Source organism: Oncorhynchus mykiss, chromosome 3 (assembly GCF_013265735.2).
Source record: "Oncorhynchus mykiss isolate Arlee chromosome 3, USDA_OmykA_1.1, whole genome shotgun sequence".
Classification (NCBI taxonomy): domain Eukaryota; kingdom Metazoa; phylum Chordata; class Actinopteri; order Salmoniformes; family Salmonidae; genus Oncorhynchus; species Oncorhynchus mykiss.
Genome location: NC_048567.1, coordinates 83,942,449 through 83,965,183, shown reverse-complemented (window position 1 = coordinate 83,965,183; position 22,735 = coordinate 83,942,449). Strand labels below are relative to the sequence as shown.

At 42.4% G+C, this 22,735-nt stretch overlaps 1 protein-coding gene across 6 annotated transcripts in view; it reads left to right on the top strand.

The window, feature by feature from the left end:
- abi2a (abl-interactor 2a) overlaps positions 1–22,735 on the top strand; it is a 70,746-nt gene that overhangs the window by 21,434 nt on the left and 26,577 nt on the right. For all 6 annotated transcript variants that reach the window (XR_005051399.1, XM_036975357.1, XM_036975356.1 and 3 more), the window contains exons 2-4: positions 6,534–6,701; positions 9,369–9,545; positions 10,174–10,274. Coding sequence is in view for 5 of the 6 variants with exons in the window: in XM_036975357.1 (XP_036831252.1) it covers positions 6,534–6,701; positions 9,369–9,545; positions 10,174–10,274 (446 nt within the window). In the remaining variant the exon portion in view is untranslated. The remainder of the gene's footprint in view (positions 1–6,533; positions 6,702–9,368; positions 9,546–10,173; positions 10,275–22,735) is intronic.

Genomic DNA, 22,735 nt, shown 5'->3' with positions numbered 1-22,735 from the left:
GTTCTGGTGGACATTCCTGCAGTCGGTATGCCAGTCGTACGCCCCCTCAAAACCTGAGACATCTGTGGCATTGTGTTGTGACAAAACTGCACATTTTACTGGCATTTTATTGTCCCCAGCACAAGGTGCACCTGTGTAATGATCATGCTGTTTAATCAGCTTTTTGATATACCACACCTGTCAGGTGGATAGATTATCTTGGCAAAGGAGAAATGACTAACAGGAAGCACATTTTTTAGCACAATATTTTTATGGGAATTGAACATTTCTGGGACTTATTTATTTTATTTCATGAAAAAACGGGATCAACACTTTTTACATGTTGCGTTTTAATATTTTGTTGATTTATATTTAACTATTTAGTAGTCGTATGACTTGGGTATGAATGTGCTGCTCCCCCTCTCCCTCCAGACAAGTATTATTGGTAAAACTACTTATGAGTAGCATAATACTGTATATTGATTGAACTGTACATAATATTTGCCCTGGTGTCTTCAGTGTTGATACCTTATCAGGTGTAAAGGGTTGAGGTTGTTATACTTACCCAGCACATTGTCCAGCTCATTCCTCAACCATGCTGATTCATTGTTCTGTGTGTTGACTTAATGAGGGGAGGTATGGGAGATGGCGAAAGATGGAGAGCTGGAGAGGAGAGAGAGAGAGAGAGAGAGAGAGAGCCTTGCTCCGACAGCACATCCCTCAGGATTAAAGCCTGTACTGAGATCAGGCTGAGAGGAGGAGAACAGCTCAGGGTTAAAGCCTGTACTGAGATCAGGCTGAGAGGAGGACAACAGCTCAGGGTTAAAGCCTGTACTGAGATCAGGCTGAGAGGAGGAGAACAGCTCAGGGTTAAAGCCTGTACTGAGATCAGGCTGGGAGGAGGAGAACAGCTCAGGGTTAAAGCTTGTACTGAGATCAGGCTGAGAGGAGGAGAACAGCTCAGGGTTAAAGCCTGTACTGAGATCAGGCTGAGAGGAGGTCAGGGTTAAAGCCTGTACTGAGATCAGGCTGAGAGGAGGTCAGGGTTAAAGCCTGTACTGAGATCAGGCTGAGAGGAGGAGAACAGCTCAGGATTAAAGCCTGTACTGAGATCAGGCTGAGAGGAGGAGAACAGCTCAGGATTAAAGCCTGTACTGAGATCAGGCTGAAGAACAGCTCAGGATTAAAGCCTGTACTGAGATCAGGCTGAGAGGAGGAGAACAGCTCAGGATTAAAGCCTGTACTGAGATCAGGCTGAGAGGAGGAGAACAGCTCAGGATTAAAGCCTGTACTGAGATCAGGCTGAGAGGAGGAGAACAGCTCAGGATTAAAGCCTGTACTGAGATCAGGCTGAGAGGAGGAGAACAGCTCAGGATTAAAGCCTGTACTGAGATCAGGCTGAGAGGAGGAGAACAGCTCAGGATTAAAGCCTGTACTGAGATCAGGCTGGGAGGAGGAGAACAGCTCAGGATTAAAGCCTGTACTGAGATCAGGCTGGGAGGAGGAGTCCCAAAAGTTGAATTTAGGGCTCTGATAAACAATGTGGCCGATGAAAAGGGCACTTTTTTTGATGGTAGATTTGTTTCTAAATGCAAAGTCATTTATTTAAAGTGTTGTAACTGAAATTATTGCTCACATGGCTTGAACTGTTCTCAGGACACCATTTGGAAATGTCATCAATGGGTTTCCCTTATTAAAGAGAAGATAATAACAAAAATAATGAACAGAAGCTTAATGTGTTTCTTTATAGGAAGTTAAGATTTTAATTATCACGCGTTAAAGAATGGGGGGTTTATTGTAAAGCTTTTGCTGCTTGGTACAATTGTCACAATGGATCTAATATGGAGTTGATTAATGAGAGGTTTGTACTGATAAGATCACAGCTGTGGAGTGTTAGAGACGGAGAGGAGAACCAGGAAACTGTCTCTATTTACCTCTTTTCACTGACTGACACTGTTCTCTCTCTCTCTCTCAATTCAATGGGCTTTATTGGCATGCCAAACATACATGTTTATCCAAAACAAGTTAAATAGATCATTTGTTGTTTGTTTACACTCACGAGTTCCAAAGGAATAGAGACATTTTAAATGGTGTGTGTGTGTGTGTGTGTAATAATACAGTGTTGAAATGCTGTGCAATGATGGGCCGACTCTCTTCTCTGTATACATCAATGAGGTCGCTCTTGCTGCTGGTGATTCTCTGATCCACCTCTACGCAGACGACACCATTCTGTATACTTCTGGCTCCTCCTTGGACACTGTGTTAACTAACCTCCAGACGAGCTTCAATGCCATATAACTCTCCTTCCGTGGCCTCCAACTGCTCTTAAACACAGGGAAAATTAAATGCACGCTATTCAACCGTTCGCTGCCCGCTGCTGCTCGCCCGTCCAACATCACTACTCTGGACGGTTCTGACTTTGAATACGTGGACAACTACAAATACCTGGGTTTCTGGTTAGACTGTAAACTTTCCTTCCAGACTCACATTAAGCATCTCCAATCCAAAATTAAATCTAGAATCGGCTTCCTATTTTGCAACAAAGCCTCCTTCACTCATGCTGCCAAACATACCCTCGTAAAACTGACCATCCTACCGATCCTCGACTTCGGTGATATCATGTACAAAATGGATGTAGTCTGTCACAGTGCCATCCATTTTGTCACCAAAGCCCCATATACTACCCACCACTGCGACCTGTATGCTCTCGTTGGCTGGCCCTCGTTACATATTCGTCGCCAAACCCACTGGCTCCAGGTCATCTACAAGTCTCTGCTAGGTAAAGCCCCACCTTATCTCAGCTCACTTGTCACCATAGCAACACCCACCCGTAGCACGCGCTCCAGCAGGTATATTTCACTGGTCATCCCCAAAGACAACTCATACTTTGGCCGCCTTTCCTTCCAGTTCTCTGCTGCCAATGACTGGAACGAACTGCAAAAATCACTGAAGCTGGAGACTCATATCTCCCTCACTACCTTTAAGCAGCTTACCGATCACTGTACCTGTACACAGCCAATCTGTAAATATCACACCCAACTACCTCATCCCCATATTATTACTTACCCTCTTGCTCTTTTGCACCCCAGTATCTCTACCTGCACATCATCTGCACATCTATCACTCCAGTGTTATTGCTAAATTGTAATTATTTCTCCTCTCTGGCCTATTTATTGCCTTACACACACGGTACATAGATGTTTTTCTATTGTGTTATTGACTGTACGTTTCTCGGTTTTTGGTTGGACAGGTTTCTCAATTTATTTCTTAGGGTTTTACATTATTCATCAAACCATTTGTCATTGTTGTTAATTTTCTTAGGTTGTCTGCTTGACATTTTTAGATTTGATAGGGAAGCTGAGAGGTCAAATATACTGTTTAGATTTTCTACTGCCAAGTTTACACCTTCACTATTACAGTGAAATGTTTTGTCCAGGAAGTTGTCTAAAAGGGATTGAATTTGTTGTTGCCATTTCTTAATGTTACTCAGTTCTTTTGGCTTTGATGCCTCGTGATTGAGTATTGCTCTGTTTAAGTAGACTGTGATTTTGCTTTGATCTGATAGAGGTGTCATTGGGCTGACTGTGAACTCTCTGAGAGACTCTGGGTTGAGGTCAGTGATAAAGTAGTCTACAGTACTACTGCCAAGAGATGAGCTATAGGTGTACCTACCATAGGAGTCCCCCCGAAGCCTACCATTGACTATGTACATACCCAGCGTGCGACATAGCTGCAGGAGTTGTGACCCATTTTTGTTGGTTATGTTATCGTAGTTATGCCTAGGGGGGCATATGGGGGAGGGAATGCTGTCACCTCCAGGTAGGTGTTTGTCCCCCTGTGTGCTGAGGGTGTCAGGTTCTTGTCCGGTTCTGGCATTTAGGTCACCACAGACTAGTACATGTCTCTGGACCTGGAAATGATTGATTTCCCCATCCAGGATGGAGAAGCTGTCTTCATTAAAGTATGGGGATTCTAGTGGGGGGATATAGGTAGCACACAAGAAGACATTTTTCTCTGAGACAATTTCCTTATTAATTTCTAGTCAGATGTAAAATGTTCCTGTTTTGACTAATTTAACAGGGTGAGTTAGGTCTGATCTATACCAAATTAGCATACCCCCCGAGTCTCTTCCCTGTCTCACACCTGGTAGTGTGGTGGATGGGACTACCAGCTCTCTGTAACCTAGAGGGCAACCAGTGGGTCCATCTCCTCTATACCATGTTTCACACCTGATAGTGTGGTGGATGGGACTACCAGCTCTCTGTAACCTAGAAGACAACCAGTATCTTCCCCCCGCTCCTTCCTTCTTTCTCTTGCTCCACCCGCTCCTCCCTTCTCTCGCTACCCCGCTCCTTCCTTCTTTCTCTCGCTCCCCCCGCTCCTTCCTTCTTTCTCTTGCTCCCCCCGCTCCTTCCTTCTTTCTCTCGCTTCCCCCCGCTCCTTCCTTCTTTCTCTCGCTTCCCCCCGCTCCTTCCTTCTTTCTCTCACTTCCCCCCGCTCCTTCCTTCTTTCTCTCGCTTCCCCACGCTCCTTCCTTCTTTCTCTCACTTCCCCCCGCTCCTTCCTTCTTTCTCTCACTTCCCCCCGCTCCTTCCTTCTTTCTCTTGCTCCCCCCGCTCCTTCCTTCTTTCTCTCACTTCCCCCCGCTCCTTCCTTCTTTCTCTCACTTCCCCCCGCTCCTTCCTTCTTTCTCTCACTTCCCCCCGCTCCTTCCTTCTTTCTCTCGCTACCCCCGCTCCTTCCTTCTTTCTCTCGCTTCCCCCCGCTCCTTCCTTCTTTCTCTCGCTACCCCCGCTCCTTCCTTCTTTCTCTCGCTTCCCCCCGCTCCTTCCTTCTTTCTCTCGCTTCCCCCCGCTCCTTCCTTCTTTCTCTCGCTTCCCCCCGCTCCTTCCTTCTTTCTCTCGCTTCCCCCCGCTCCTTCCTTCTTTCTCTCGCTTCCCCCCGCTCCTTCCTTCTTTCTCTCGCTTCCCCCCGCTCCTTCCTTCTTTCTCTCGCTTCCCCCCGCTCTTTCCTTCTTTCTCTCGCTTCCCCCCGCTCCTTCCTTCTTTCTCTCGCTTCCCCCCGCTCCTTCCTTCTTTCTCTCGCTTCCCCCCGCTCCTTCCTTCTTTCTCTCGCTTCCCCCCGCTCCTTCCTTCTTTCTCTCGCTTCCCCCCGCTCCTTCCTTCTTTCTCTCACTTCCCCCCACTCCTTCCTTCTTTCTCTTGCTCCCCCCACTCCTTCCTTCTTTCTCTTGCTCCCCCCGCTCCTTCCTTCTTTCTCTCGCTTCTCCCCGCTCCTTCCTTCTTTCTCTCGCTTCCCCCCGCTCCTTCCTTCTTTCTCTCGCTTCCCCCCTCTCCTTCCTTCTTTCTCTCGCTTCCCCCCGCTCCTTCCTTCTTTCTCTCGCTTCCCCCCGCTCCTTCCTTCTTTCTCTCGCTTCCCCCCGCTCCTTCCTTCTTTCTCTCGCTTCCCCCCGCTCCTTCCTTCTTTCTCTCACTTCCCCCCGCTCCTTTCTTCTTTCTCTCGCTTCCCCCCGCTCCTTCCTTCTTTCTCTCACTTCCCCCCGCTCCTTCCTTCTTTCTCTCGCTTCCCCCGCTCCTTCCTTCTTTCTCTCACTTCCCCCCGCTCCTTCCTTCTTTCTCTTGCTCCCCCCGCTCCTTCCTTCTTTCTCTCACTTCCCCCCGCTCCTTCCTTCTTTCTCTTGCTCCCCCCGCTCCTTCCTTCTTTCTCTCACTTCCCCCCGCTCCTTCCTTCTTTCTCTCGCTACCCCCGCTCCTTCCTTCTTTCTCTCGCCACCCCCGCTCCTTCCTTCTTTCTCTCGCTTCCCCCCGCTCCTTCCTTCTTTCTCTCGCTTCCCCCCGCTCCTTCCTTCTTTCTCTCGCTTCCCCCCGCTCCTTCCTTCTTTCTCTCGCTTCCCCCCGCTCCTTCCTTCTTTCTCTCGCTTCCCCCCGCTCCTTCCTTCTTTCTCTCGCTTCCCCCCGCTCCTTCCTTGTTTCTCTCGCACCTTCCTTCTTTCTCTCGCTTCCCTCCGCTCCTTCCTTCTTTCTCTCGCTTCCCTCCGCTCCTTCCTTCTTTCTCTCGCTCCTTCCTTCTTTCTCTTGCTCCCCCCCGCTCCTTCCTTCTTTCTCTCACTTCCCCCCGCTCCTTCCTTCTTTCTCTCACTTCCCTCCGCTCCTTCCTTCTTTCTCTCGCTCCTTCCTTCTTTCTCTTGCTCCCCCCCGCTCCTTCCTTCTTTCTCTCGCTCCCCCGCTCCTTCCTTCTTTCTCTCACTTCCCCCCGCTCCTTCCTTCTTTCTCTCGCTCCTTCCTTCTTTCTCTCGCTTCCCTCCGCTCCTTCCTTCTTTCTCTCGCTTCCCTCCGCTCCTTCCTTCTTTCTCTCGCTCCCCCCGCTCCTTCCTTCTTTCTCTTGCTCCTTCCTTCTTTCTCTCGCTCCTTCCTTCTTTCTCTCGCTCCCCCCGCTCCTTCCTTCCTTTCTCTCGCTCCCCCCCTGCTCCTTCGCTCATCAAATATTCATTGGACCTTGTGGACAATTGGACAATAACGTAACCTCTCTGTCTCTCTCTCTCTCTGTCTGTCTAGTCCCCAGATAAGCACCGAGCCCTGGAGGAGACAAAGGACTATACGTCCCAGTCCCTGGCCAGTGTAGCCTATCTGATCAACACCTTGGCTAATAATGTCCTCCAAATGCTTGATATCCAGGCATCGCAGCTCCAACGCATGGAGTCCTCCATCAACCATATCTCTCAGGTAAGACCTTCAATCATCTAATGAATCAGTCAAATGGATTTATAAATCTGTTTTCTACACTATCAGTGGTCTTAGTGTATTTTACAGTAATATGGCTTAGACCCAAAACAAGCAAGCAGAAACAGTGATGAGGATAACATTTATTTGACTAAAACAGTTGGAGCGACAAAGCGATTTTGGCACTCTTGCATGTCGAACACATCCACAACTCTGACGTCATAGGTAGTTGTCCTGATCTTTCCATTCCTCTGTTATGTGTTCTAGTCAGGGACGGATGAAAGAGACAAGTCAGGCAGTGTTTCAGATTAACTTTGATCTATTCTCCCGTTGTCAATCCGCCTCCCCTTTCTCCCTCACTCTGAGAACGACACCCTATGGCCACACATCTGAGCAGACAGGCTACTGCTCCTCCTCTGAGATGTGACACAGGCTCTACAGTAGCCTGGGGATATCCCACTCTCACAGGGCAGCTGGACCAGGGTTATGAAGTGACTAGCTAACCTACAGTAGTCTGGGGATATCCCACTCTCACAGAGCAGCTGGCCAGGGTTATAAAGTGACTAGCTACTCTACAGTAGCCTGGGGATATGCCACTCTCACAGGGAAGCTGGACCAGGGTTATAAAGTGACTAGCTACTCTACAGTAGTCTGGGGATATCCCACTCTCACAGAGCAGCTGGCCAGGGTTATAAAGTGACTAGCTACTCTACAGTAGCCTGGGGATATGCCACTCTCACAGGGCAGCTGGCCGGGTTATAAAGTGACTAGCTACTCTACAGTAGCCTGGGGATATGCCACTCTCACAGGGAAGCTGGACCAGGGTTATAAAGTGACTAGCTACTCTACAGTAGTCTGGGGATATCCCACTCTCACAGAGCAGCTGGCCAGGGTTATAAAGTGACTAGCTACTCTACAGTAGCCTGGGGATATGCCACTCTCACAGGGCAGCTGGCCAGGGTTATAAAGTGACTAGCTACTCTACAGTAGCCTGGGGATATGCCACTCTCACAGGGCAGCTGGACCAGGGTTATAAAGTGACTAGCTACTCTACAGTAGCCTGGGGATATCCCACTCTCACAGAGCAGCTGGACCAGGGTTATAAAGTGACTAGCTACTCTACAGTAGCCTGGGGATATCCCACTCTCACAGGGGAGCTGTACTAGGGTTATAAAGTGACTAGCTACTCTACTGTAGCCTGGGGATATCCCACTCTCACAGAGCAGCTGGACCAGGGTTATAAAGTGACTAGCTACTCTACAGTAGCCTGGGGATATCCCACTCTCACAGGGCAGCTGGACCACTGTGACATCATTACCATCTCCCTAGCCTGGTTAAACCACCCTGTGACATCATTACCATCTCTCTAGCCTGGTTAAACCACACTGACATCATTACCATCTCCCTAGCCTGGTTAAACCACCCTGTGACATCATTACCATCTCCCTAGCCTGGTTAAACCACCCTGTGACATCATTACCATCTCTCTAGCCTGGTTAAACCACACTGACATCATTACCATCTCCCTAGCCTGGGATGCAACAGGTAAAACAGTGTCTGTGAATTAGTCATCCTATTTCCTGTGAAGTTATTTCTGACATTTTTAAAATTGGTGTGAAATTAAAGTGAGCTGCTTATCCTGTCGGGTTGACACCGCTCGGTGGGCCCAGTTATTACACAGCTTGGAGGGCCCAGTTATTACACCGCTCGGTGGGCCCAGTTATTACACCGCTCGGTGGGCCCAGTTATTACACCGCTCGGTGGGCCCAGTTATTACACCGCTCGGTGGGCCCAGTTATTACACCGCTCGGTGGGTCCAGTTATTACACAGCTTGGTGGGCCCAGTTATTACACAGGATGTTGAGGACACCGCTCGGTAGGTCCAGTTGTTACACCACTCAGTGGGCCCAGTTTTTACACAGGATGTTGAGGACACCGCTCGGTCGGCCCAGTTTCGACACCGCTCGGTGGGCCCAGTTATTACACAGGATGTTGAGGACACCGCTCGGTGGGCCCAGTTATTACACCGCTTGGTGGGCCCAGTTATTACACAGAATGTTGAGGACACCGCTCGGTGGGCCCAGTTATTACACCGCTTGGTGGGCCCAGTTATTACACAGGATGTTGATGACGCATCTCGGTGGGCCCAGTTATTACACAGCTCGGTGGGCCCAGTTATTACACAGCTCGGTGGGCCCAGTTATTACACAGCTTGGAGGGCCCAGTTATTACATAGGATGTTGAGGACACCGCTCGGTGGGCCCAGTTATTACACCGCTTGGTGGGCCCAGTTATTACACAGGATGTTGATGACGCATCTCGGTGGGCCCAGTTATTACACAGCTCGGTGGGCCCAGTTATTACACAGCTTGGAGGGCCCAGTTATTACACAGCTTGGAGGGCCCAGTTATTACACCACTCGGTGGGTCCAGTTGTTACACCGCTCAGTGGGCCCAGTTTTTACACAGGATGTTGATGACCATTTAACTCATTCACCTTTTTCTCTCTCTGCCTCTTTCTCTCTCGATCTCTCTACCTTTCTCTCTACCTGTCTTTCTCTCTTTCTCTCTCGATCTCTCTACCTCTCTTTCACTCTCTCTTTACCTCTCTACCTCTCGTTCTCTCTCTTTCTCTCTCTCCACCACTCTCTGTCTGTCTCTCTCCATATAGACGGTGGACATCCACAAGGAGAAGGTGGCAAGGAGAGAGATTGGAATCCTGACTACCAATAAGAACACATCTCGCACCCACAAAATCGTTGCTCCAGCCAATCCGGAGAGGCCAGTACGCTACATCCGTAAACCCATAGAGTACAATGTGCTGGATGACATCGGCCATGGAGTCAAGGTAGGTTGAAAGAACACAATATAATTGATTATTACTCATGTAATGCTTTGGGTGTGAATATGATGCCGTGGTGTATTTCTCAATAGTTGCATGCATTTTCACTGCTTATCTAACTGCTAATGTTGCATACTCTCATAACTAGATATTGTTATTTCTCTATAATGACTTCCTTCTCCTCGCTAACCTCCTCACTGCTCTCCCTTTTCTCACTCTTCTCTTGTTTTCATTCCCGCTTTAAGTGGTTGCTAAGGTTCAAGGTAAGGATGTGTCTGTTGCTACGGTTCAAGGTAAGGATGTGTCTGTTGCTATGGTTCAAGGTAGGGAGGTTCTGATAGCAATGTGTCTGTTGCTAAGGTTCAAGGTAAGGATGTATCTGTTGCTAAGGTTCAAGGTAAGGATGTGTCTGTTGCTATGGTTCAAGGTAGGGAGGTTCTGATAGCAATGTGTCTGTTGCTAAGGTTCAAGGTAAGGATATGTCTGTTGCTAAGGTTCAAGGTAAGGATGTGTCTGTTGCTATGGTTCAAGGTAGGGAGGTTCTGATAGCAATGTGTCTGTGGTAGCAAGGTGTCTGATGTCATAACTGATTCCTGTGTGGGCGCTGAATGATTCCAAATGACTCTCCTCACAGGTCAACAGCCAGAATATGAAGATGGGTGGAGGTCTCCCTCGAACCAACCCCCCAACCCAGAAACCGCCCAGCCCCCCCATGCCAGGGATGGGAACCATTGGGTATGTGATGTCCCTATACATGATGGTGGCATAACCATAGCAATAACAATAATCCTATTTCTATTGGAAATTGTGGAAGGGCCAACTATCCTGTTGTTTTCTCTACTGTGTTTCCTCATCTGTGACTTAATGTTGGGCGGGAAGAGGAACGTCTCAACATGTACATCCTGAAGTGATATTCTGTGTTGTGATCTCTGATTGGCTAAAGGGATGACGGAGCGTCTCAACATGTACATCCTGAAGTGATATTCTGTGTTGTGATCTCTGATTGGCTAAAGAGATGACGGAGCGTCTCAACATGTACATCCTGAAGTGATATTCTGTGTTGTGATCTCTGATTGGCTAAAGGGATGACGGAACATCTCAACATGTACATCCTGAAGTGATATTCTGTGTTGTGATCTCTGATCGGCTAAAGGGATGACGGAACATCTCAACATGTACATCCTGAAGTGATATTCTGTGTTGTGATCTCTGATCGGCTAAAGGGATGACGGAACGTCTGGCAGCTTATTACATGACCTTTCTCAGCCCTCTAATCAAATGTAGGTCGTTGATGTGAGGTACTGTAGATTACATTTAAAGGTTGTTGATGTGAGGTACTGTAGATTACATTTAAGGGTTGTTGATGTGAGGTACTGTAGATTACATTTAAATGTTGTTGATGTGAGGTACTGTAGATTACATTTAAAGGTTGTTGATGTGAGGTACTGTAGATTACATTTAAAGGTTGTTGATGTGAGGTACTGTAGATTACATTTATATCGTTGATGTGAGGTACTGTAGATTACATTTAAAGGTTGTTGATGTGAGGTACTGTAGATTACATTTATATCATTGATGTGAGGTACTATAGATTACATTTAAAGGTTGTTGATGTGAGGTACTGTAGATTACATTTAAAGGTTGTTGATGTGAGGTACTGTAGATTACATTTATATTGTTGATGTGAGGTACTGTAGATTACATGTAGGTTGTTGATGTGAGGTACTGTAGATTACATTTAAGGGTTGTTGATGTGAGGTACTGTAGATTACATTTAAAGGTTGTTGATGTGAGGTACTATAGATTACATTTAAAGGTTGTTGATGTGAGGTACTGTAGATTACATGTAGGTTGTTGATGTGGAAACTGTAGATTACATTTATATTGTTGATGTGAGGTACTGTAGATTACATTTAAAGGTTATTGATGTGAGGTACTGTAGATTACATGTAGGTTGTTGATGTGAGGTACTGTAGATTACATTTAAAGGTTGTTGATGTGAGGTACTGTAGATTACATTTAAAGGTTATTGTTGTGAGGTACTGTAGATTACATTTAAAGGTTGTTGATGTGAGGTACTGTAGATTACATTTATATCATTGATGTGAGGTACTATAGATTACATTTAAAGGTTGTTGATGTGAGGTACTGTAGATTACATTTAAAGGTTGTTGATGTGAGGTACTGTAGATTACATTTATATTGTTGATGTGAGGTACTGTAGATTACATGTAGGTTGTTGATGTGAGGTACTGTAGATTACATTTAAAGGTTATTGATGTGAGGTACTGTAGATTACATTTAAAGGTTATTGATGTGAGGTACTGTAGATTACATGTAGGTTGTTGATGTGAGGTACTGTAGATTACATTTAAAGGTTGTTGATGTGAGGTACTGTAGATTACATTTAAAGGTTGTTGATGTGAGGTACTGTAGATTACATTTATATTGTTGATGTGAGGTACTATAGATTACATTTAAAGGTTGTTGATGTGAGGTACTGTAGATTACATTTATATCGTTGATGTGAGGTACTGTAGATTACATGTAGGTTGTTGATGTGAGGTACTGTAGATTACATTTAAGGGTTATTGATGTGAGGTACTGTAGATTACATTTAAAGGTTATTGATGTGAGGTACTGTAGATTACATTTATATTGTTGATCTGAGGTACTGTAGATTACATTTAAAGGTCGTTGATGTGAGGTACTGTAGATTACATTTAAGGGTTGTTGATGTGAGGTACTGTAGATTACATGTAGGTTGTTGATGTGAGGTACTGTAGTTTACATTTATATCGTTGATGTGAGGTACTGTAGATTACATTTAAGGGTTGTTGATGTGAGGTACTGTAGATTACATTTAAAGGTTGTTGATGTGAGGTACTATAGATTACATTTAAGGGTTGTTGATGTGAGGTACTGTAGATTACATTTAAAGGTTGTTGATGTGAGGTACTGTAGATTACATTTAAAGGTTGTTGATGTGAGGTACTGTAGATTACATGTAGGTTGTTGATGTGAGGTACTGTAGATTACATTTAAAGGTTGTTGATGTGAGGTACTGTAGATTACATTTATATCGTTGATGTGAGGTACTGTAGATTACATTTAAAGGTTGTTGATGTGAGGTACTATAGATTACATTTAAAGGTTGTTGATGTGAGGTACTGTAGATTACATTTATATCGTTGATGTGAGGTACTGTAGATTACATTTAAAGGTTGTTGATGTGAGGTACTGTAGATTACATTTATATCGTTGATGTGAGGTACTGTAGATTACATGTAGGTTGTTGATGTGAGGTACTGTAGATTACATTTAAGGGTTATTGATGTGAGGTACTGTAGATTACATTTAAAGGTTATTGATGTGAGGTACTGTAGATTACATTTATATTGTTGATCTGAGGTACTGTAGATTACATTTAAAGGTCGTTGATGTGAGGTACTGTAGATTACATTTAAGGGTTGTTGATGTGAGGTACTGTAGATTACATGTAGGTTGTTGATGTGAGGTACTGTAGTTTACATTTATATCGTTGATGTGAGGTACTGTAGATTACATTTAAGGGTTGTTGATGTGAGGTACTGTAGATTACATTTAAAGGTTGTTGATGTGAGGTACTATAGATTACATTTAAGGGTTGTTGATGTGAGGTACTGTAGATTACATTTAAAGGTTGTTGATGTGAGGTACTGTAGATTACATTTAAAGGTTGTTGATGTGAGGTACTGTAGATTACATTTATATCGTTGATGTGAGGTACTGTAGATTACATTTAAAGGTTGTTGATGTGAGGTACTGTAGATTACATTTATATCGTTGATGTGAGGTACTATAGATTACATGTAGGTTGTTGATGTGAGGTACTGTAGATTACATTTATATTGTTGATGTGAGGTACTGTAGATTACATTTATATCGTTGATGTGAGGTACTGTAGATTACATTTAAAGGTTGTTGATGTGAGGTACTGTAGATTACATTTATATTGTTGATGTGAGGTACTGTAGATTACATTTATATCGTTGATGTGAGGTACTGTAGATTACATTTATATTGTTGATGTGAGGTACTGTAGATTACATTTAAGGGTTATTGATGTGAGGTACTGTAGATTACATGTAGGTTGTTGATGTGAGGTACTGTAGATTACATGTAGGTTGTTGATGTGAGGTACTGTAGATTACATTTAAGGGTTGTTGATGTGAGGTACTGTAGATTACATTTAAGGGTTGTTGATGTGAGGTACTGTAGATTACATTTAAAGGTTGTTGATGTGAGGTACTGTAGATTACATTTAAGGGTTGTTGATGTGAGGTACTGTAGATTACATTTAAAGGTTGTTGATGTGGAAACTGTAGATTACATTTATATTGTTGATGTGAGGTACTGTAGATTACATTTAAAGGTTATTGATGTGAGGTACTGTAGATTACATGTAGGTTGTTGATGTGAGGTACTGTAGATTACATTTAAAGGTTGTTGATGTGAGGTACTGTAGATTACATTTAAAGGTTATTGTTGTGAGGTACTGTAGATTACATGTAGGTTGTTGATGTGAGGTACTGTAGATTACATTTAAAGGTTGTTGATGTGAGGTACTGTAGATTACATTTAAAGGTTGTTGATGTGAGGTACTGTAGATTACATTTATATTGTTGATGTGAGGTACTATAGATTACATTTAAAGGTTGTTGATGTGAGGTACTGTAGATTACATTTAAAGGTTGTTGATGTGAGGTACTGTAGATTACATGTAGGTTGTTGATGTGAGGTACTGTAGATTACATTTAAAGGTTGTTGATGTGAGGTACTGTAGATTACATTTATATTGTTGATGTGAGGTACTATAGATTACATTTAAAGGTTGTTGATGTGAGGTACTGTAGATTACATTTAAAGGTTGTTGATGTGAGGTACTGTAGATTACATTTAAAGGTTGTTGATGTGAGGTACTGTAGATTACATTTAAGGGTTGTTGATGTGAGGTACTGTAGATTACATTTAAAGGTTGTTGATGTGAGGTACTGTAGATTACATTTAAAGGTTGTTGATGTGAGGTACTGTAGATTACATTTATATTGTTGATGTGAGGTACTGTAGATTACATTTAAAGGTTGTTGATGTGAGGTACTGTAGATTACATTTAAAGGTTGTTGATGTGGAAACTGTAGATTACATTTATATTGTTGATGTGAGGTACTGTAGATTACATTTAAAGGTTATTGATGTGAGGTACTGTAGATTACATGTAGGTTGTTGATGTGAGGTACTGTAGATTACATTTAAAGGTTGTTGATGTGAGGTACTGTAGATTACATGTAGGTTGTTGATGTGAGGTACTGTAGATTACATTTAAAGGTTGTTGATGTGAGGTACTATAGATTACATTTAAGGGTTGTTGATGTGAGGTACTGTAGATTACATTTAAAGGTTGTTGATGTGAGGTACTGTAGATTACATTTAAAGGTTGTTGATGTGAGGTACTGTAGATTACATTTATATCGTTGATGTGAGGTACTGTAGATTACATTTAAAGGTTGTTGATGTGAGGTACTGTAGATTACATTTAAAGGTTGTTGATGTGAGGTACTATAGATTACATTTAAGGGTTGTTGATGTGAGGTACTGTAGATTACATTTAAAGGTTGTTGATGTGAGGTACTGTAGATTACATTTAAAGGTTGTTGATGTGAGGTACTGTAGATTACATTTATATCGTTGATGTGAGGTACTGTAGATTACATTTAAAGGTTGTTGATGTGAGGTACTGTAGATTACATTTATATCGTTGATGTGAGGTACTATAGATTACATGTAGGTTGTTGATGTGAGGTACTGTAGATTACATTTATATTGTTGATGTGAGGTACTGTAGATTACATTTATATCGTTGATGTGAGGTACTGTAGATTACATTTAAAGGTTGTTGATGTGAGGTACTGTAGATTACATTTATATTGTTGATGTGAGGTACTGTAGATTACATTTATATCGTTGATGTGAGGTACTGTAGATTACATTTATATTGTTGATGTGAGGTACTGTAGATTACATGTAGGTTGTTGATGTGAGGTACTGTAGATTACATTTAAGGGTTGTTGATGTGAGGTACTGTAGATTACATTTAAGGGTTGTTGATGTGAGGTACTGTAGATTACATTTAAAGGTTGTTGATGTGGAAACTGTAGATTACATTTATATTGTTGATGTGAGGTACTGTAGATTACATTTAAAGGTTATTGATGTGAGGTACTGTAGATTACATGTAGGTTGTTGATGTGAGGTACTGTAGATTACATTTAAAGGTTGTTGATGTGAGGTACTGTAGATTACATTTAAAGGTTATTGTTGTGAGGTACTGTAGATTACATGTAGGTTGTTGATGTGAGGTACTGTAGATTACATTTAAAGGTTGTTGATGTGAGGTACTGTAGATTACATTTAAAGGTTGTTGATGTGAGGTACTGTAGATTACATTTATATTGTTGATGTGAGGTACTATAGATTACATTTAAAGGTTGTTGATGTGAGGTACTGTAGATTACATTTATATCGTTGATGTGAGGTACTGTAGATTACATTTAAAGGTTGTTGATGTGAGGTACTATAGATTACATTTAAAGGTTGTTGATGTGAGGTACTGTAGATTACATTTATATCGTTGATGTGAGGTACTGTAGATTACATTTAAAGGTTGTTGATGTGAGGTACTGTAGATTACATTTATATCGTTGATGTGAGGTACTGTAGATTACATGTAGGTTGTTGATGTGAGGTACTGTAGTTTACATTTATATCGTTGATGTGAGGTACTGTAGATTACATTTAAGGGTTGTTGATGTGAGGTACTGTAGATTACATTTAAAGGTTGTTGATGTGAGGTACTGTAGATTACATTTAAAGGTTGTTGATGTGAGGTACTGTAGATTACATTTATATCGTTGATGTGAGGTACTGTAGATTACATTTAAAGGTTGTTGATGTGAGGTACTGTAGATTACATTTAAGGGTTGCTGATGTGAGGTACTGTAGATTACATTTAAAGGTTGTTGATGTGGAAACTGTAGATTACATTTATATTGTTGATGTGAGGTACTGTAGATTACATTTAAAGGTTATTGATGTGAGGTACTGTAGATTACATGTAGGTTGTTGATGTGAGGTACTGTAGATTACATTTAAAGGTTGTTGATGTGAGGTACTGTAGATTACATTTAAATGTTGTTGATGTGAGGTACTGTAGATTACATTTAAAGGTTGTTGATGTGAGGTACTGTAGATTACATTTAAGGGTTGTTGATGTGAGGTACTGTAGATTACATTTAAATGTTGTTGATGTGAGGTACTGTAGATTACATTTAAAGGTTGTTGATGTGAGGTACTGTAGATTACATTTAAGGGTTGTTGATGTGAGGTACTGTAGATTACATTTAAATGTTGTTGATGTGAGGTACTGTAGATTACATTTAAAGGTTGTTGATGTGAGGTACTGTAGATTACATTTAAAGGTTGTTGATGTGAGGTACTGTAGATTACATTTATATCGTTGATGTGAGGTACTGTAGATTACATTTAAAGGTTGTTGATGTGAGGTACTGTAGATTACATTTATATCATTGATGTGAGGTACTATAGATTACATTTAAAGGTTGTTGATGTGAGGTACTGTAGATTACATTTATATCGTTGATGTGAGGTACTGTAGATTAAATTTAAAGGTTGTTGATGTGAGGTACTGTAGATTACATTTATATTGTTGATGTGAGGTACTGTAGATTACATTTATATCGTTGATGTGAGGTACTGTAGATTACATTTAAAGGTTGTTGATGTGGAAACTGTAGATTACATTTATATTGTTTATGTGAGGTACTGTAGATTACATGTAGGTTGTTGATGTGAGGTACTGTAGATTACATTTAAAGGTTGTTGATGTGGAAACTGTAGATTACATTTATATTGTTGATGTGAGGTGCTGTAGATTACATTTAAAGGTTGTTGATGTGAGGTACTGTAGATTACATTTAAGGGTTGTTGATGTGAGGTACTGTAGATTACATTTAAAGGTTGTTGATGTGGAAACTGTAGATTACATTTATATTGTTGATGTGAGGTACTGTAGATTACATTTAAAGGTTATTGATGTGAGGTACTGTAGATTACATGTAGGTTGTTGATGTGAGGTACTGTAGATTACATTTAAAGGTTGTTGATGTGAGGTACTGTAGATTACATTTAAAGGTTATTGTTGTGAGGTACTGTAGATTACATGTAGGTTGTTGATGTGAGGTACTGTAGATTACATTTAAAGGTTGTTGATGTGAGGTACTGTAGATTACATTTAAAGGTTGTTGATGTGAGGTACTGTAGATTACATTTATATTGTTGATGTGAGGTACTGTAGATTACATTTAAAGGTTGTTGATGTGAGGTACTGTAGATTACATTTATATCGTTGATGTGAGGTACTGTAGATTACATTTAAAGGTTGTTGATGTGAGGTACTATAGATTACATTTAAAGGTTGTTGATGTGAGGTACTGTAGATTACATTTATATCGTTGATGTGAGGTACTGTAGATTACATTTAAAGGTTGTTGATGTGAGGTACTGTAGATTACATTTATATCGTTGATGTGAGGTACTGTAGATTACATGTAGGTTGTTGATGTGAGGTACTGTAGATTACATTTAAGGGTTATTGATGTGAGGTACTGTAGATTACATTTAAAGGTTATTGATGTGAGGTACTGTAGATTACATTTATATTGTTGATGTGAGGTACTGTAGATTACATTTAAGGGTTATTGATGTGAGGTACTGTAGATTACATTTAAAGGTTATTGATGTGAGGTACTGTAGATTACATTTATATTGTTGATGTGAGGTACTGTAGATTACATTTAAAGGTCGTTGATGTGAGGTACTGTAGATTACATTTAAGGGTTGTTGATGTGAGGTACTGTAGATTACATGTAGGTTGTTGATGTGAGGTACTGTAGTTTACATTTATATCGTTGATGTGAGGTACTGTAGATTACATTTAAGGGTTGTTGATGTGAGGTACTGTAGATTACATTTAAAGGTTGTTGATGTGAGGTACTATAGATTACATTTAAGGGTTGTTGATGTGAGGTACTGTAGATTACATTTAAAGGTTGTTGATGTGAGGTACTGTAGATTACATTTAAAGGTTGTTGATGTGAGGTACTGTAGATTACATTTATATCGTTGATGTGAGGTACTGTAGATTACATTTATATCGTTGATGTGAGGTACTGTAGATTACATTTATATCGTTGATGTGAGGTACTATAGATTACATTTAAAGGTTGTTGATGTGACGTACTGTAGATTACATTTATATCGTTGATGTGAGGTACTGTAGATTACATTTAAAGGTTGTTGATGTGAGGTACTGTAGATTACATTTATATCGTTGATGTGAGGTACTGTAGATTACATTTAAAGGTTGTTGATGTGAGGTACTGTAGATTACATTTAAAGGTTGTTGATGTGAGGTACTGTAGATTACATGTAGGTTGTTGATGTGAGGTACTGTAGTTTACATTTATATCGTTGATGTGAGGTACTGTAGATTACATTTAAATGTCGTTGATGTGAGGTACTATAGATTACATTTAAAGGTTGTTGATGTGAGGTACTGTAGATTACATTTATATCGTTGATGTGAGGTACTGTAGATTACATTTAAGGGTTGTTGATGTGAGGTACTGTAGATTACATTTAAAGGTTGTTGATGTGAGGTACTGTAGATTACATTTATATCGTTGATGTGAGGTACTGTAGATTACATTTAAATGTCGTTGATGTGAGGTACTGTAGATTACATTTAAAGGTTGTTGATGTGAGGTACTGTAGATTACATGTAGGTTGTTGATGTGAGGTACTGTAGATTACATTTATATCGTTGATGTGAGGTACTGTAGATTACATTTAAAGGTTGTTGATGTGAGGTACTGTAGATTACATGTAGGTTGTTGATGTGAGGTACTGTAGATGTCGAGGCAACAGTGGGCTCTGTTGCTATAGGCAGCATAGAAAGGACAACGATCAGTCATACACCACAGATACACTGGAGCTGTTATCTAGCAGTCAGATACACTGGAGCTGTTATCTAGCAGTCAGATACACTGGAGCTGTTATCTAGCAGTCAGATACACTGGAGCTGTTATCTAGCAGTCAGATACACTGGAGCTGTTATCTAGCAGTCAGATACACTGGAGCTGTTATCTAGCAGTCAGATACACTGGAGCTGTTATCTAGCAGTCAGATACACTGGAGCTGTTATCTAGCAGTCAGATACACTGGAGCTGTTATCTAGCAGTCAGCTACACTGGAGCTGTTATCTAGCAGTCAGCTACACTGGAGCTGTTATCTAGCAGTCAGCTACACTGGAGCTGTTATCTAGCAGTCAGACACACTGGAGCTGTTATCTAGCAGTCAGACACACTGGAGCTGTTATCTAGCAGTCAGCTACACTGGAGCTGTTATCTAGCAGTCAGCTACACTGGAGCTGTTATCTAGCAGTCAGATACACTGGAGCTGTTATCTAGCAGTCAGCTACACTGGAGCTGTTATCTAGCAGTCAGATACACTGGAGCTGTTATCTAGCAGTCAGATACACTGGAGCTGTTATCTAGCAGTCAGATACACTGGAGCTGTTATCTAGCAGTCAGACACACTGGAGCTGTTATCTAGCAGTCAGATACACTGGAGCTGTTATCTAGCAGTCAGATACACTGGAGCTGTTATCTAGCAGTCAGCTACACTGGAGCTGTTATCTAGCAGTCAGATACACTGGAGCTGTTATCTAGCAGTCAGCTACACTGGAGCTGTTATCTAGCAGTCAGATACACTGGAGCTGTTATCTAGCAGTCAGACACACTGGAGCTGTTATCTAGCAGTCAGACACACTGGAGCTGTTATCTAGCAGTCAGACACACTGGAGCTGTTATCTAGCAGTCAGATACACTGGAGCTGTTATCTAGCAGTCAGATACACTGGAGCTGTTATCTAGCAGTCAGATACACTGGAGCTGTTATCTAGCAGTCAGATACACTGGAGCTGTTATCTAGCAGTCAGCTACACTGGAGCTGTTATCTAGCAGTCAGCTACACTGGAGCTGTTATCTAGCAGTCAGATACACTGGAGCTGTTATCTAGCAGTCAGATACACTGGAGCTGTTATCTAGCAGTCAGATACACTGGAGCTGTTATCTAGCAGTCAGATACACTGGAGCTGTTATCTAGCAGTCAGCTACACTGGAGCTGTTATCTAGCAGTCAGCTACACTGGAGCTGTAATCTAGCAGTCAGATACACTGGAGCTGTTATCTAGCAGTCAGATACACTGGAGCTGTTATCTAGCAGTCAGATACACTGGAGCTGTTATCTAGCAGTCAGATACACTGGAGCTGTTATCTAGCAGTCAGATACACTGGAGCTGTTATCTAGCAGTCAGATACACTGGAGCTGTTATCTAGCAGTCAGATACACTGGAGCTGTTATCTAGCAGTCAGATACACTGGAGCTGTTATCTAGCAGTCAGATACACTGGAGCTGTTATCTAGCAGTCAGACGCACTGGAGCTGTTATCTAGCAGTCAGACGCACTGGAGCTGTTATCTAGCAGTCAGACGCACTGGAGCTGTTGTCTAGCAGTCAGATACCCTGGAGCTGTTGTCTAGCAGTCAGATACCCTGGAGCTGTTATCTAGCAGTCAGATACCCTGGAGCTGTTATCTAGCAGTTAGATACCCTGGAGCTGTTATCTAGCAGTTAGATACCCTGGAGCTGTTATCTAGCAGTCAGCTACACTGGAGCTGTTATCTAGCAGTCAGCTACACTGGAGCTGTTATCTAGCAGTCAGACGCACTGGAGCTGTTATCTAGCAGTCAGCTGCACTGGAGCTGTTATCTAGCAGTCAGCTACACTGGAGCTGTTTATCTAGCAGTCAGCTACACTGGAGCTGTTTATCTAGCAGTCAGATACCCTGGAGCTGTTATCTAGCAGTCAGACGCACTGGAGCTGTTATCTAGCAGTCAGACGCACTGGAGCTGTTATCTAGCAGTCAGACGCACTGGAGCTGTTATCTAGCAGTCAGACGCACTGGAGCTGTTATCTAGCAGTCAGACGCACTGGAGCTGTTATCTAGCAGTCAGACACACTGGAGCTGTTATCTAGCAGTCAGCTACACTGGAGCTGTTATGTAGCAGTCAGACACACTGGAGCTGTTGTCTAGCAGTCAGACGCACTGGAGCTGTTATCTAGCAGTCAGACACACTGGAGCTGTTATCTAGCAGTCAGCTACACTGGAGCTGTTATCTAGCAGTCAGATACACTGGAGCTGTTATCTAGCAGTCAGCTACACTGGAGCTGTTATGTAGCAGTCAGATACACTGGAGCTGTTGTCTAGCAGTCAGACGCACTGGAGCTGTTATCTAGCAGTCAGATGCACTGGAGCTGTTATCTAGCAGTCAGATGCACTGGAGCTGTTATCTAGCAGTCAGATACACTGGAGCTGTTATCTAGCAGTCAGATACACTGGAGCTGTTATCTAGCAGTCAGATACACTGGAGCTGTTATCTAGCAGTCAGCTACACTGGAGCTGTTATGTAGCAGTCAGACACACTGGAGCTGTTGTCTAGCAGTCAGACGCACTGGAGCTGTTATCTAGCAGTCAGATGCACTGGAGCTGTTATCTAGCAGTCAGCTACACTGGAGCTGTTATCTAGCAGTCAGATACACTGGAGCTGTTATCTAGCAGTCAGATACACTGGAGCTGTTATCTAGCAGTCAGATACACTGGAGCTGTTATCTAGCAGTCAGATACACTGGAGCTGTTATCTAGCAGTCAGATACACTGGAGCTGTTATCTAGCAGTCAGATACACTGGAGCTGTTATCTAGCAGTCAGATACACTGGAGCTGTTATCTAGCAGTCAGATACACTGGAGCTGTTATCTAGCAGTCAGATACACTGGAGCTGTTATCTAGCAGTCAGATACACTGGAGCTGTTATCTAGCAGTCAGATACACTGGAGCTGTTATCTAGCAGTCAGATACACTGGAGCTGTTATCTAGCAGTCAGATACACTGGAGCTGTTATCTAGCAGTCAGATACACTGGAGCTGTTATCTAGCAGTCAGATACACTGGAGCTGTTATCT